This window comes from Manduca sexta, chromosome 6 (assembly GCF_014839805.1).
Source record: "Manduca sexta isolate Smith_Timp_Sample1 chromosome 6, JHU_Msex_v1.0, whole genome shotgun sequence".
Lineage (NCBI taxonomy): Eukaryota > Metazoa > Arthropoda > Insecta > Lepidoptera > Sphingidae > Manduca > Manduca sexta.
Window position 1 is genome coordinate 4,883,927 of NC_051120.1, and position 15,731 is coordinate 4,899,657.

Below are 15,731 nucleotides of genomic sequence, written 5' to 3' on the forward strand. Positions count from 1 at the left end.
CACGTGGGTGGACATATCCCGATTAAGGATCTGTATTTCTAAAAATTTAAATTCAAACGGCCTCTTTGTAATGCACAAACGTCAATATACGTCACGATATATATGACGTGTAAGGACGTCATAGTAAAGTTATTAAAGAATTAGGGTACCTTCTATGTACGTTGTTTTTAAACGACAGATTACGTTAAAATACACCGATCGCTATCTTTAATAGCGAAAACGGACCAATTGGAATCAAGTTTGACATGTTTTATTGTGATTGGTTAATAATTACCAATAATACGCTGTTATAATATCAGCCCTGTGTTATATACTGTCCCAGAATTGGGCACGGGCCTCCTCTACTACTCAGAGGGATTAGGCCTCAGTCCACCACGCTAGCCTTGTGCGGATTGGTAGACTTCACACACCCTCCAAAATTCCTAATAGAGAACTTCTCACTTATGCAGATTTCCTCACGATGTTTTCTTTCACCGTAAAACAAGCGATAATTCACAAAGAATACACACATAATTTTAAAATCAAAGATGTGTGCCCTTGGGATTTGAACCTGCGGACATTCGTCTCGGCAGTCCGTTCCACAACCAACTAGGCTATCGCCGCTTTTAATCCGCTGTTAGGGATAGGGATTATTTATTAAAATTCTCCGATAGAGAATATCTGGCCAGCCCGTAACTATAACCATCCAAAATTCGATCAAAATTTCTACATATACTCCAGAATGCCATGAGATAAAACATACATTTTGTATTTTATGACAGAAAATTCTTTAAACCAAATAATGAGATACCGTAACCTTTGTTATTGACTCCATTGAATTGAGTTTGCTTAGGATAGTGGACCACACATTTCATATTGACCAGAGATAAGGCACATGGACTTCAATAAAATATAGGTAATGTTTATGGATCGACTTAAATTTGACGAATAAAATATTGCCTTTAAAGATTGACAATATGTTTGTCAATCTATTTCCCTGTAAAATATAAAATCATTTTTTTTTTATTGCATTGAATGACGAGACGAGCTTGCCGTTCGCCTGATGTTAAGCGATACGGCCCATAAACAGTAGAAACATCATCCAACACCTTGTATTAGAAAGTATTGTTTGGTAATCCACTGCGCTCGCCATCCTGAGACATGAGTTGTTAAGTCTTATTGTCCTTAAAACCGGAACACAACAGTGACTACACACTGATGTTTGTCGGCAGAAATAGACATTGCCGTGGTACTTACCAGGCGGACTCTTACATAGGGGACCACAGTACCACTAGTAATATATTATTTATTTCATATGTAATATGGTATACATTTAAAATAAGGGGCCCTTACTTCATCTATAGAGGCGAATTCGTCTCTGCAATTAAAGGCGTTCTTTGCTAAGGATAGCTTCGATAGCCGTATAGGTAAGAGAATCAAACAATCCTCTATTTAAGTATTCGGCTATGAAATCTGTCCTTCGATTAGAACGCTCGTAATTGCTAATAGACTTATATGCCCCCGTAGATGGAATAGGGCCCCTGACCTTAAGATTTTCTTGAAATATAATTTCAAAAAAAATACTTGAGCAAAACCGCGCCTAAAACCTGCTGATTTGGTTATATAATTTGACCTTCCCACATAACCTTGAATGAAAATTCCGACTTACAATAAAACAGATCTTAGCAAAACTTTCACAACAAATCTATGTTATTCCAACAGTGTTTACACTCCGGCCGTATTTACATTAGAAATGGTCGAAATAAGAAGCCGGTGTGGTTATTTTTACTTTGGTTAAAGAAATTACATGATATTTTGTTGTTTAGTATCCTGTATATCAATGATATTATAATAAGGTAAATAATGTATATTCAAATAAATTAATTATCCGTCTTTCGTCTTGCCGCTTTAATCAATAATTAATGTGTTCACAAAAAGTATTTTAAATAAGATTTTTTTAAGATTTCTGTATAATATTCAGGTGCGTATATCATGTATATTATAATAAGTTAAATAATCATATATATCTAAAATAAATCATCCGGCTGTCTTTTTTCTGCACTAGCAATAAATGTGTTTTCAAAAGTATTTTATTCTTTAACATTAGATACTCTCTTAAGCCAGTTTTCAACTAGGAACGCCTAAAAATATGAATGCGAAAATATATACTTAATTATTTTTTATTTTCTAATACATAATTATTGAGGCAAAGTAAAAGGACGTAAATATAACCCTCCAATGAAAAAAATAGACACAAAAGGCCAAGTTCACAATCTAATGTTCCCATTCAATTTAACGCAATTAACCCTTAAAATGATTGACAAAAAGAAGCCACAGTTCACGATTGGCCGGAGTAATATAATTAAGCATCCGGTCCTAATTGGAACCAAATGAGAGGGTTGCAACAATCGATTTGTCCCCGTGAAGTAATAACGCTTTCCGTTTATTATTTTCGGTGTTATTAAATTATTTTTATATTTAACAGTACGTTAGTGCGTTGAAGGTTGGATGAGGTTATGTTGAAACGTCTTATTATAATGATAGAAATAAACACAGATGAGAAATTTAATATTTGTATTGTCATATTTTTATAATATCTACTTATAACGTGTGGTTCGATTATAGTAGTATATGATGATGAACCTAGATTTATCTCTAGGTTGACTAGGAGAGAATGCCTATGGCATTAAATCCGCTTATATACATTTGTATATTAAGTGCAATAAATAAATAAATATAGAATATATAGGCATACCAGCTCTGTAAACATAAACTACAGAGACAAAACATAAGTCCACAATAGTAGCCTCATGCTGGTTGTCACACTTTACATACGTACTACATTTTGAAATAATATAAATCCATATCTATAACTAGCATACGTTTTAAGAAACTCGGTAAATCATCTCACGATTGCAATTATTCTTTTAGCACGGTATAATTCGCAACTAATTATTTAAAGATTCAAATACAGCGTGACGAAAACTGGATAAGTCTCTGTCTAGACTTGTAAAAAATGTCTCAAGACGCGGCGAACTTCCCGCCGTTTATAAAATAGAAATGAAGACGGAATTAAATTGTATGTATTCGTCACGTTCCGTTTTTAATATTAAAAGTTTGACTGACTTTAAAATATGGCATTGTCAGCAAGCATATTTTTATTATTTATGTAATTATTTGTCAAAATTATTATTGTTCCGTTTTTAATGTTACAACTTTGATCGATTTAAAATTCTGGGTAAATAGGAGTATATTTATTGAGATTGTTTTTTTGTGTGTTCAAATTAGAAATTAAACTTGTTAACATTATTTGGTGTTGTTGGTAGTATGGTAACATTTTTGTTTTAATAATTGATTAGTATTGAACTGATTAAGATTGATTTTGGTAGATTGATTGATTATATAATTGAACCGCCCTATCTCGTCAGCACATGATCTAATGTACTAATGTAATATGTACTTTTTGTAAAAGCTGTAAAAATGTATCAACGATTATCGGTCGTTTTAAATCTTAAAAATCGGTAAATTTAGCGTAACCGACCAGAAAAAATACTCTGTTGAAAGTTTTACGTTACCAACCTAAAAAATTACGCTCATAATTTGTTCGTCCATATTTCTTGACATGCCTGTCACCCATTCTGGCTTGATGCCGACCACACGTTGGCAAACGGCACTATATCCTTTCGACATGTTTTACATAACCCACCGCGTATGAATATAATTCTTGACATGGCGCCCAAAACGCGCAATGAATAATAAACAATGAAAAGAAATCATTTCCGATTGCCAAAAATATTTCAATCCATTGACGTACAATTTCAATCCCTAAGTACATTTATATTCTTTACGCGTGTAGTATTAAAATTTCAAATCGACGTTATCGTATAGATTTTCGTTAATATCAACGTATGTTTTGGGAATACTAAGATTTATTTTTTTGAATAAACAGATATATAAATTCAAGTGGTGTTTAATTTGGCCCATTCGCCATTGTTTCGACAATTGTTTTATTTAGGCTGTATACGGATGGTGAATTGCATTTCAGCGTTGCCGGTATAGTATAATTGACATCGATTTGTAATTTATTATTCTTACTCCTTTGGACACTAAGGACATAGTAATCAGACAGCCTTGTTGGATTTAATCACAAAAAACAAACGGAACAAAAATATTTTTTTCAAATAATTTTGGAGACAAATAGTTTTTTTTTTTTTTAATTTTACAGTTTGTACTCACCTAGTACGATGTCTCGGGCAGACACCGCGCACGCCGCTGCCAGCACAAGGAACGTGACAGCGATTGGCATTTCGCGCCAAAACGCAATGGCGGCGAGATTCATGTTACACGACAAATCTCAACTCTTATTGGGATCCATTAGTTTCTGAAACGAAAGACAAAATAAGTCGTTTAATTTATGTCGGCATAGTCTTGTTTCTTGACGTGAAACAGAAAATTTCCATTGTCCCTTACAGCTACTAGATACTCAAAATTGTTGCTGTAGAGTGCAAAATCAGAACTATTCATTAGAGAATTAAATATCAGTAGTCATTAGTGTCAATATTAATTAAAATTATACTAGCTTTTGCCTGCGGCACCGCCCGCGTGACAAAGTTTTTACGGGATAAATATTATTCCGCCATAAAAAGTTTTATAAATCTCTTATAACTCAAGAGTAATGTAGCTTCTTATAAGTAAAAAAAATCAAAGAGATTACCGCGGTCAAACAAACAATTTAACTCTTCAGGGTTATGTATTAGTCTAGATTATATCTTATTTATTTCCCCTTACTAATAAAAGAGTTTATTTTAAATGTTCATTACTGGTATGTCCACTTAATCTACGATCCATACTTTATTATAGCAGTTCTTACTGCTATTTATTATCCTATTTATTAAGACACGCCATTCCTGTGATTATTCAATACATTTTACGATTGACAAACACCCGCGCGAAGGCACAAACAAACATAAATCTACCGCTGTCTATTTTTGTCAACGTGCATTGACCGGTGCACCTTTAACGCCAGGGCAATCTGCGTTGTGACTTCGAATTCGGCGCCAATTTTAATGACAAGTCTGAGATTATGAGCGACAATTTACTTATTGATTAAGAAATGGTGGTATACTAGGATGAAGTTAAAATTCACGTTGATTCATCGTTTATAGGGGATGTATTTTTTACAGAATTCCAGTACGAGAAGAACTATTTCCTATCATGATAAGTGCTGGCCATCTTAGATTCAACATTATAAATTGCATTATATATTAAAGTTAAAAGATTAAGATCTCCATTACAGAAAAAATATATAGTCAGCAATATGGGCAAAGGCCAATTTATACAAAAACTGAAATCATTTAAAGCTGGATATAATAGTGCTTTTACAGTGGTGTTTGACAGGAATACGCGGAATGACGAATCCAAAGACTCCCAGCCCAAATATGAAATTATAATTAACTAGCTAACTAGCTTTTGCTCGCGACTTCACCCGCGTGAAAGAGTTTTCCGGGATAAAAAGTAGCCTATAACCTTCCCAGGGACATAAACTATCTCCATACCAAATATTATAAAAATCTGTTCAGTAGATTTTGAGAAAATCGATCACATACAGACAGAAAAGGGACTTTGTTTTGTATTATAATTATATTATAGATTATTTCCGAAAACATAGAATTTTGCTGCAGGATCTATATTTGAATATCGGTGTATTTATTGAATGCCAGCATGGACGCTAATCAATAAACATTGGTTCTAATTAGTCTCTTGCTTTCAATTATGATTGAAATGTAAACAAACCAAATGAAGCTTCAATTTATTTGTCCTTCAATCACATTGAAACGTCCAAATGGTATTTTAAATTCAGCGTAATTTGATCATTTGATTACTTTTCGTATTGGTTTTGGAAAGCGTAATTATAAATGAAGAAAATTTGAAGGACAAAGGACAATGAACGATGTTTATACGAATACAATTCGTTTTTTAGTCTAGAATTAAAACTGGATAATATTTCGTGCAGAATCTAATGTTGAAAATGTAAAAGATTAATTTACTGACAATAGAATAATAATAAGCCAGTAAGTACGGGTAATATATCTGTCTTTATGGATCTTCGGTTTCCTCCGAAATTTGGAGATCTATAAGAAAAGATTCTAAGCGTACCTTAGAGATCGGTCCTTCAAACATTATTCTTATTTAAAATGTTTATAAACTACAATCATTTTTCAGATAACCTGCTATTTATTCGTAAACCACAAAAGAGATTTAAAATGAGATGACACAATGTCTGAACAGTGGCGAAAAGTAACATTTTCCGAAAGGGATCCCGACATAATATATAGGACTAATATGCATAAATGCGATCTGCAAATCTTTCTAATGATAATAGATTCTACATAAAAGGAAGCCGACTGGAATCGGATTTTAAGTACTTTGCCACTGGCAGTGGCGGCCCTAAACGACGCGTAGACCCCAGGCGAAAGCAAAAAGAAGCAGACGCGAGGTCCTGGCCAGAGTAAAATAACGTTCCCCTGTTTTAACAGTTTTGTCGGTAAGAACGTAAAAAAAAGGTCCTGCGAGGCCTCTGAAATGAAATGATTTATATGAATCTGTAAAATGTTATACATTATTTAGATCCCGACAATATTAACTCTACCACCACTTCGGAAAGCAGTTTTAACCAGAGAAGAACGGGCAAGAAACTCTGGTGTTGCTCTTTTCAATCAGTTTAGGGAAAGACTACAGTACATGATAAAGTGAGAAGAGAAAAAAAAGTTTAGAGTAAGCGCGAGGACCCGGTCGGTTGCCCGGTTCGCTTCCCCCAAAAGCCGCCTCTGGCAACCGGTCTGCAATCATTCTCATCTTTTAAAACTCATTGACACAATTAAATACTAATCAATGACTCCTCTGAACGTTTTTAAACCCAGAGTTCATTGCACCGTGTAAAATTATACTAACACAAACATTATAATATCAGATTTTGATTCACAGCTTAACGACCAGGGATAATGAAAGGGTTGGTTTTTATGTGCGGTATAAAAATAAACCCGGTGTCACGTATCACGGTCGATTTACCGGGAATTTTCCGGTTCTCGGAAAATTGGATATAGGTAATTGGTATTCTGTAAGAAGGAAAGGTATTTGTTGTTATTCTACGGATATTTATCTAATTTTACAAACAATTTTAAAATCATCTAAAACTATATAAAGAAAAATATATAAAGAAAATATTTAAATATCTAGATTGCAATGACTGTCAATGATCGTAATTGGTACGTAAGCATTAAAAGTAATTGGATATACACTGCCAGCGTAATGGAACTTTCTAGAAAGACCATCACCGGAACGCGCAACCCACTGGTAATACAAAAAGATAGAAGCTACATGAAGAAAATAAGCAGATGACATACAAATCTCTAGAGATGACTAATATTATTTCCTTAGACCGTACCCATAATAAAACTGAATATAATTTTAATTCTATCTACATTTTACCTATCAAAACCAACCATTAAAATAATAGTTAACAATAACCAGGATAAACTTAATATACAAAAGCGGAATAAACAATTAAATTTTTACGATCAACCATAAAATATACAGAGGGGTTCTATTAAAATCTTTTTTAACTCTATGGCTTACGAACACGTGCCCGTTCGGGTTAACCTGGGTTGCCAGGTTAAAAATAAATACTTTCAGGGTTAAATTGTTTTTATTGTGAAGTTAAAATAGAACTATCAGCGTATCATTTACTGTTAATTTATCATATGGGGTGGCGAACGGTTAAAAATATGTGTGGATTGATAAGGGGTTGTAAATTAAGATGGATTTTATTTGGTGTCTCAGAAACCTGGCAGTCATTATTTTAAAAACGTTTAAGGGAAGTGACTGCTTACTTGAGACAGGATAAGATGGTTGTGACTATGTTTCTTTTGTTATTATATATTATTAGTATTTAGTATTTAAAAAATATATATAAATATCTTACCAATATATGTATACGTATTTAAGTTACATATTGGTTTATTAATTTTAATACAGAATAGTTTACTATCTTTTGCTCGCGCTGTGCCCGCGTGATACACATTTTTTGGTATAAAAGAACCGTTTTATATTTTACCGGGATAAAAAGCATCCCATAGCACTCAGGAGTAACGTAGCTTCCCATTAATGAAAAATATTCGAAATCGGTGTAGTAGTTCCTGTGATTAACGCGTTCAAACAAAGTCTACAGCTTTATAATACGTAATATATTAGTGTAGATTATTAATAACTGATTTTGCTTTATATAATTATACGCTATAGTCAAGCTTTACGATTGTCTCAGTATCCTGATAAACCTGGATGAGGTTTTTGAGATACTGTCACATAAAAATGATGTCTTTTACTTTTATGTTGAAGTAAATTTAAAAAAAAAACAACCACTTTAATATACGTTGACTGCAGAATTATTAGTGCGATGATTTTTACATCCAGGCCTTTTACTACATTTTCCATAATTTGATATCCTCACTACTATTTAATAGTCATAAAAATAAAGTAAAGAAGGACACAAAATGGTTTGTTTTCATGATAACATTTTTCATTCATCACTTATACACGATAATGTTAAAGATGGCTTATTTTATGAATGATATTTATAAAAACTGACAAAACGCATGAATCTCAGCTCAGAATTACAAGACGTAATGTTTTGTTTAAACTAAATAATTACATAACGCGCCGGTCCCTATGCGCCTGCGCAGATGGCGCGCGCACGCAGCGGTTTTTTTTTTATTAATATTTGTAAACACAGTTTTATGGTAAACCACGGGGTGCTTGTTTAATCAATTTCGTGAAAAACAGAAGAATAGTATTTCATATATTTTTTATTTTAGTTGCACGATACTCAGTACTCGATAATCTCTTTTTTCTGACTGTATGCATGTTCATGGCAGTGGTAATAACTTTCCGTCAAATAATGTAAAAAAAAATGTAAATTTTTTGTTCTTATAAGTACTTCGTCTACAGAACTTTGTATATTTTAAATTCCTAAAATATGATTAGTACATCGTTAGAAAGTAACAAAATCCACAAGAATTTACATTCCTAACCGCCATTTTAAAAGATCCCGATTTTTTCGATCTCAAAAATAGGCCAATCAGAACAAAATTTTTTGATACGATTACAAATGAGTTATTTTAATTGGTTCGTTCTCGGAATAAGATTGAGATTTGGATCGATTTAAAATGGCTGTAAGTCAATATAATGCACCTGTTAAGGACCATCTGAAATGACCTCTAAACACAAAGTCTGAATGAACAACAATGTAAACAGCTAAAATCATACCAATTGAAAACGTTTAGCAAATCAGACGTACAATCAAAACGCGCCGCCATTAGCCGTAATGAAACAAATAATCACAACCGCACAATTAACAAATGACATCAACCGCAGACACCGCTAGACTTCGGTTGGTTAGCTTTGTGACTGGAAAGAATTTTTCGTGGTAAGGTAATCATATTTTTTTTATTGCTTTCAATGACAAGACGAACTTGACGTTCACCTGATGGTAAGCGATACGACCGCCCATAAACAGTAGAAACACTATCCACACCTTTACAAAGTATTATTCCACTGCGCTCGCACTCCTGAGACGTGAGATGTTAAGTCTTCTTATGGCCAGTAGTTACACTGCCTACAGGGCTTTATAGGGTTTAGGGGACCCTATTCCGTCTACGGGGGCATATCCGTATTTTTGCAATTATGAGCGTTCTAATCGAAGGAATCCTTTGATAGCCGAATAGGTCAATAGGGGATTGTTTTACTCTTTTACCTATACGGCTGTCGAAGCTGTCCTTCAGATAGAACGCCCGTAATTACAAAGAGACAGATTCGCCTCTACTCATGTTAAAATTGGCTATATACGTCACATAAGAGCGCAGCAAAAGGCAGAAGTACGACTACAGGGTACCCAGTCTTAGTTGGAGTTAAATATGCCTGACCAATTTCTACTGTCGCTGTCGCCCAAATCGGCTAGAAAGACATCATCTCTTATATTACACCAAAAATAATTCTAATGTCAGGATAGCCTTCTAATTCTTCATATTACGAAGCAGCTTGGGAGTTGATGGACTTACCGTAGTAGTATTATGAAAATATCATAAATTAAAAAAGAATAATAATAGAATGGTGTTTGATAATAATTTAATTGTACCATAGATTGTCAGTGATAAAGATTCTATTCGTAAAGGGGAAGTATCTACAGATGTTAACTGTATTACGGCTGTTTTATTTCTGACATGAGGAATTAGGCCAAGTGCGCTAGAGTCAATGCACGTTAACTACTTTTAGAGGACAAGGACGATTCGTATTGTTTGGGATATTACTGATAACTGTTATCTAGAAGACTAGCTTGTGCTCGCAGCTTCGCCTGCGGATAAACGTTTCGCTATATATATCTCCATACCAAATTTCTTGATAATCCGTTCAGTTAATTTTGAGAAAATCGATAACATACAGACAGAAAAAGGGACTTTGTTTTATAATTATCTGGAAGATATTAATGTAACTAAATTATAAACATTATATTTGATGAAGGGAATTTAACAGGTCGGTCTGGAAGTTTTTAGGGGAGGCCTATTTACTAGTGGATTTCCAAAAGCTGAAGAAGATGAATTATAAACAGGTATAGCAAGCCGCTGCCCTTGTAATGTTATGATGGGCTCAGGAACATAACATGAATGAATATTTAGTCTATTGGAAATAATTAAAATGACACTTTAATTATTTTTTTTTGGTTTTTAATAATAATATTTTTTTTTGCTCAATTTCCAGCAGAAGATATGTGTGTTTGACTATCTAATATGTCAAGGTTTAATTTAATTATAATCCAATAAAATAAAATATACATCATTAATAAGACCGTGATCGGAATTTCGTACAGCCGTAATAACTAGTCTATTTTCGCAAAGCAGATAATGAATCTAATTATAGCCAGTTTTATTCCTTCAATTCGCGTTCTGCCAGTCGATTTTAAAACATCCTGTGTGAGGAAGCAGCGCACGTGCGCAGTAAACTTCCTGCGATGCTGCGCACCTTGTTACTGTCGGCAGAGCTATAGTGCATTGCCACTATACCCGATGCGTCTTATATGTATGTATGAATGATTGTCAGTTAGATAAGTTTTCATTCTCTAAGACAATTCAAATCACATTTTTTTTTATTTAGCACTTCAATTGTCTTAAGAATGTAGGTGTGTGCTTAATGATTTTTTATGTTTACGCGATTGTTAGACATTAAAATTAAACTATTTTACAGATTTTATCGCGGTTTTAATATTTTAATTGTGTTATCCCCCCCCCTCCCTCCGCGACCATGAAGGCTGCAAAGTCTTCGAAACGTCGGGGGAAAATTGTAATATAAAAACCGCGATAAAATCCAAAAAATAGTTTAATTTTAACATTTCAAATCAGTTTTCTAACAAAAGATTTCCACTGCCATCATTACACACCTCCTAGTACAGTGATACTTGGTTGTGAACTGTTAAATTAATTTGCAGACAATCAAAATATTATGTTTTACAAGTTAGAGTAAATGACTAAGTCCTGAGGTAACAAAAATAAAAAAGAACGAAAATACACGTTCAATGCATAATCTCTTTTTGAAGTCGGTTAAAGTCACTTATATTCGTTGCCTTTAGAAATTATAATGTGGCAATAAATTCGCCATCTATATAGGTATTCTATGATATCCTGATACGCTAATATCATCAAAATCTAAATTAACACCTCTACTTACCCCTTCAAGACTAAAGGGTTTGGAAATTATTATATGCCAGTAGGCATGCATTATCACCTCTACCCACCCTTCAGAGTTATAGGGGTGAACATAAAAACCTTCTACTAAACAATTCTCAACTTAACTGATACTAGCAGCTGAATATTAAAGAAATATGGCTCACCCCATCGCTATAATGCATGGTGGTCTGCAAGCAATATTCGTCGGTACATTAACCACGATCCAAAGTTGGGGTGGCTTTGGTTATTTATAACTGACGCCAGGTAAGCCCTTGAACGGATTTGGAATTATTTAAATGTTTTTACTTATTGAGTCCACGCTATTGCTTTCGAGGGGCAGGCAGAGGTGTTCACACCCTCACTTTGCCAGCTATATAAAGTATGTAGGGGGCGAATTATTGTTGCTTGCCGGGCACAATTCAAGGCTGAGGGTTGCATGAGCAGAGATATCAAATATCTACTTGACTCGGGGATTTCCCTCACTTTGCCAGCTATGTAAAGCCCCATATAGGGGGCGGATAATTGTTTACCGGGCACAATTCAAAGCTGAGGGCTGTATGAGCAGAAATATCAAATATCTACTTGACCCAGGGGTTTTGAAACCTCCACGTGATACTGTAAATTGTGCTCAATATATGACAATAGGGTCTATAATAACTGACTTTATATGGCTAAATGTATTCGTAAGAATTGTTAGTGATAATATAAAGAATATTTTGTATTCATTTGGAAAAAAGCGTGTTAAACATGGCAATATCTCACCTCTGCTTCTTGGTAATAAGGCGTGATTTTAAATACAAAATCAGAACTTCTATAATCTAAACCTACCACAACACATGCTCCACAAAGGGTTGCACTTGAAACAAAGTGCTACTTACTACGCCAGGCGGCACTTATTTTTTACTTACATTACTTAAGATATTTTTAGTCGACGAGGGTACTTAGTGCTTCTGTTTTTAGATAAACGTTGAAATGTATGACCGATTGAACGACCGACATTAGAGCTGGTTGAAATAAGTAGATTTCAATTTTATAATAGGTTATTTGTAGGTTCATTTCGATATGTACTACAATTCGTATACATTGTGTGAAAGTGGTATAGAAATAAGTTATAGTATATTAAGAAAGAAGCGGCGATAACCTAGTTGGGTGTAGAACGGACTGCGAAGACGAATGTCCGCAGGTTCAAAGACCAAGGGCACACTTCTTTCACTTTTATAAAAATCATGTGTGTATTCTTTATGAATTTATCGTTCGTTTTAACGGTGAAGGAAAACATCGTGAGGAAACCTGCACATCTGAGAAGTTCTCTATAGGAATTTCGAAGGTGTGTGAAGTCTACCAATCCGCACTAGGCCAGCGTGGTGGACTAAGGCCTTATCTCTCTCAGTAGTAGAGGAGGCCCGTGCTCAGCAGTGGGCAAGTATATAATACAGGGCTGATATTATTATTATTATAACAAGAAAGTACAACCAACCAATTTTTGCGGGGAATTGAGACGTCATCGCTACCGCTTGGAGGGTGAGTGGAACGGTTATGTTGGTTTCACAGGTCTTACGGCCAAATCGATAGTCGGGAGTACAGCATCATCGGAGCGAGCATTGGACCGAGTCCCTAACCCCTCATTGGCATACCAACCAAAACCTTCGATGACTTTTTTGGCGCAAACGGGAGAGCCTCGGGGTATCTTGTTGCACTAAGATAGCTGCGCGGAATTATACGGTGCATTACGGCACCTCTATACTTAAGGGGACATCCAAACTACATATAAATTACAAAATACTCAAGTTTTGTAAGTGTTTAGCTTTAAAACATATTCAATTACTTATTAATAGGTGATATTGGATAAAAACTACCAAATAAGTATGGAAAATTCAAAAAAAAAATATTCAAAATTGAACCTTAAACATACGGAAAACGCAAAATTCTGTGATATGTCAACATACGTACAGGAAGACAAGCATCCTCACAGTCCAGTGGCCGTTAAACTTCCACGTAAACACCGCTTCTGGTTCGCGTCTGTTTTCTGCTAAATTCCAAGCGACGGATCGCAATATATTGAGATTAACTTGTAATATAAACTACATGGACGATTTGCGTATACAATACTTTTAAAGATATTTTAGTGTTGCTCGCAAGTCTGTCTGTGAACGTCTTTTACAATTCATAATGATTTTATGCTTATACGTAAAAAGAGTATGTAATATTCGATTTAGATCATGTCAAATTCCATCCGAATCATTTCAGCAATTGTTACTTCTAATAACATGCAAATCACAACTTTATTTTTTGTAAATGAAATATTCGCAGCCCGAAATCTGGAATTTGCGCTCGATATGACAAAAAACTCGCCCTTACACATCTTAACTGGTTGTGGATATATTTTATATCCGTCCGGATAGCGACCATTGTACACAAGGTGCTAAAGCCCGCCATAGTGGCCCACGTAAGTGTGTCGCGTTCCGGGATCAGCCTGTATATCCGGTTCCAACAGGCATAATTGCGTCCACTGTTGTGGGGCAATCATCTCTCCTCCGTCGATATTCTACTGGACCCCATACCACTTACCATCAAATAAGCAGGGTTATTTTTCATATTAACATACATATGGTGCCGATAGTTGCGCCTCTGACTACACCTTCGGGGATAGAATGGCGTGAGGTTATATGTTCTGTATCAGTTATACAAACATTGACAACTTACTGACAGCAGAGATCGAAGTGGACGTGTGATCACGTTCATATAAAACATACGCCGGTATTTATTTGTTCCTGACAGCGGTGTTCACGCTGCGCAGACGCTGTCCTTCTTGATCGTTGAATGAATAATACGAGGTAATTGGTCGTAATGATCACAACACCAATATTTGTCAATACTCAGAACTTCGTTTAATCCTTGTACACACACAGTGTCACAAATTTTTTCCCGCGTTAACACAAGATTTTTTACATCCACACGACCTCTCAGTAATCGTTATATTTCAATCAATTTACATAAAACCGTAATGTACTATTAACCTAGACCTTCCTCAAGAACTGCACTATCTTTTAGTAAAAACCGTACACAAATTCGTTCTGAGATTTTGAGAAAATCAATCACATACAGACAGCTTTTGTTTTATACTATGTATAGATAAATAACCTGGAATTGCATTGAAACGTTAGTTAATAAATCACATTATATCTACTAAATACAGTTTATTTTTCTTTGCATTTGAAAATAAAAATAGTCAACGAATTTACCTACTCATACAGTCTCGCAACAAGAAACCAAACGCCATAAAGCAAACCTTTACGAATGCAAACGTCCTTTAACACAAATAAACACGTCAATAAATCATCGAATAATACCATCATTATCATGATTTATTCAGAATAAAAAACCGATATATCATATTAACCACCCTCATACAAAAACAGTTCTCACAAACCGCAACTTATTGAGCTTTAATGAGCCATTGGTGTAAAAGCTTCCGTTTGTTATGTCTATTATCTGACCTTGTGGTAGCCTCCCCTATGTATTGTGCTACAATTTATAAATCACGGACAAGGAGACAGATGCTAGTGATGTGCTTCTAATATCGATATATTTTTTAAGATTTATTTCGTTGAGACTTGTATATTATTGTATTGGTACTTTATCATAGGTTCATCTAGTTTAATTTGGTAAGAATATGTTTCCAAATCATTTTAGAATATGTAATTAAGAATGAGTTTTTTCTTGATAAATAAAATGTTAGTATACTTTTATTTCACGCTCTCGCTTTACCATTCTAATATTAGAATAGCGTTATTTTTTACTTATCAATTATTATGTCTTGAGTTCTTTAAAAATCTACAGTTCATTCTATTTTACAATTTAATTTATTAATTACTTATTAAAAAAAATATATGAACCAAAAACTATAGTATCATAATGTTATCAATAATATTTATTACTTATATTAACTTCAGGTGTCGTTCTTATAATTAATGAAATAAA

The 15,731-nt window shown here is 34.3% G+C and overlaps 1 protein-coding gene across 4 annotated transcripts in view; it reads right to left on the minus strand.

Moving 5' to 3' along the window:
- LOC115455972 (fibroblast growth factor receptor homolog 1) overlaps positions 1 to 15,731 on the minus strand; it is a 106,681-nt gene that overhangs the window by 46,943 nt on the left and 44,007 nt on the right. For 3 of the 4 annotated variants that reach the window (XM_030184813.2, XM_030184812.2, XM_037447377.1), the window contains one exon: positions 4,216 to 4,360. In XM_030184813.2, the coding sequence (XP_030040673.2) occupies positions 4,216 to 4,318 (103 nt within the window). In that variant the 5' untranslated portion in view covers positions 4,319 to 4,360. Of the gene's footprint in view, positions 1 to 4,215; positions 4,361 to 15,731 lie in introns of those variants that run through there. The other variant, XM_037447376.1, reaches the window with a different exon arrangement.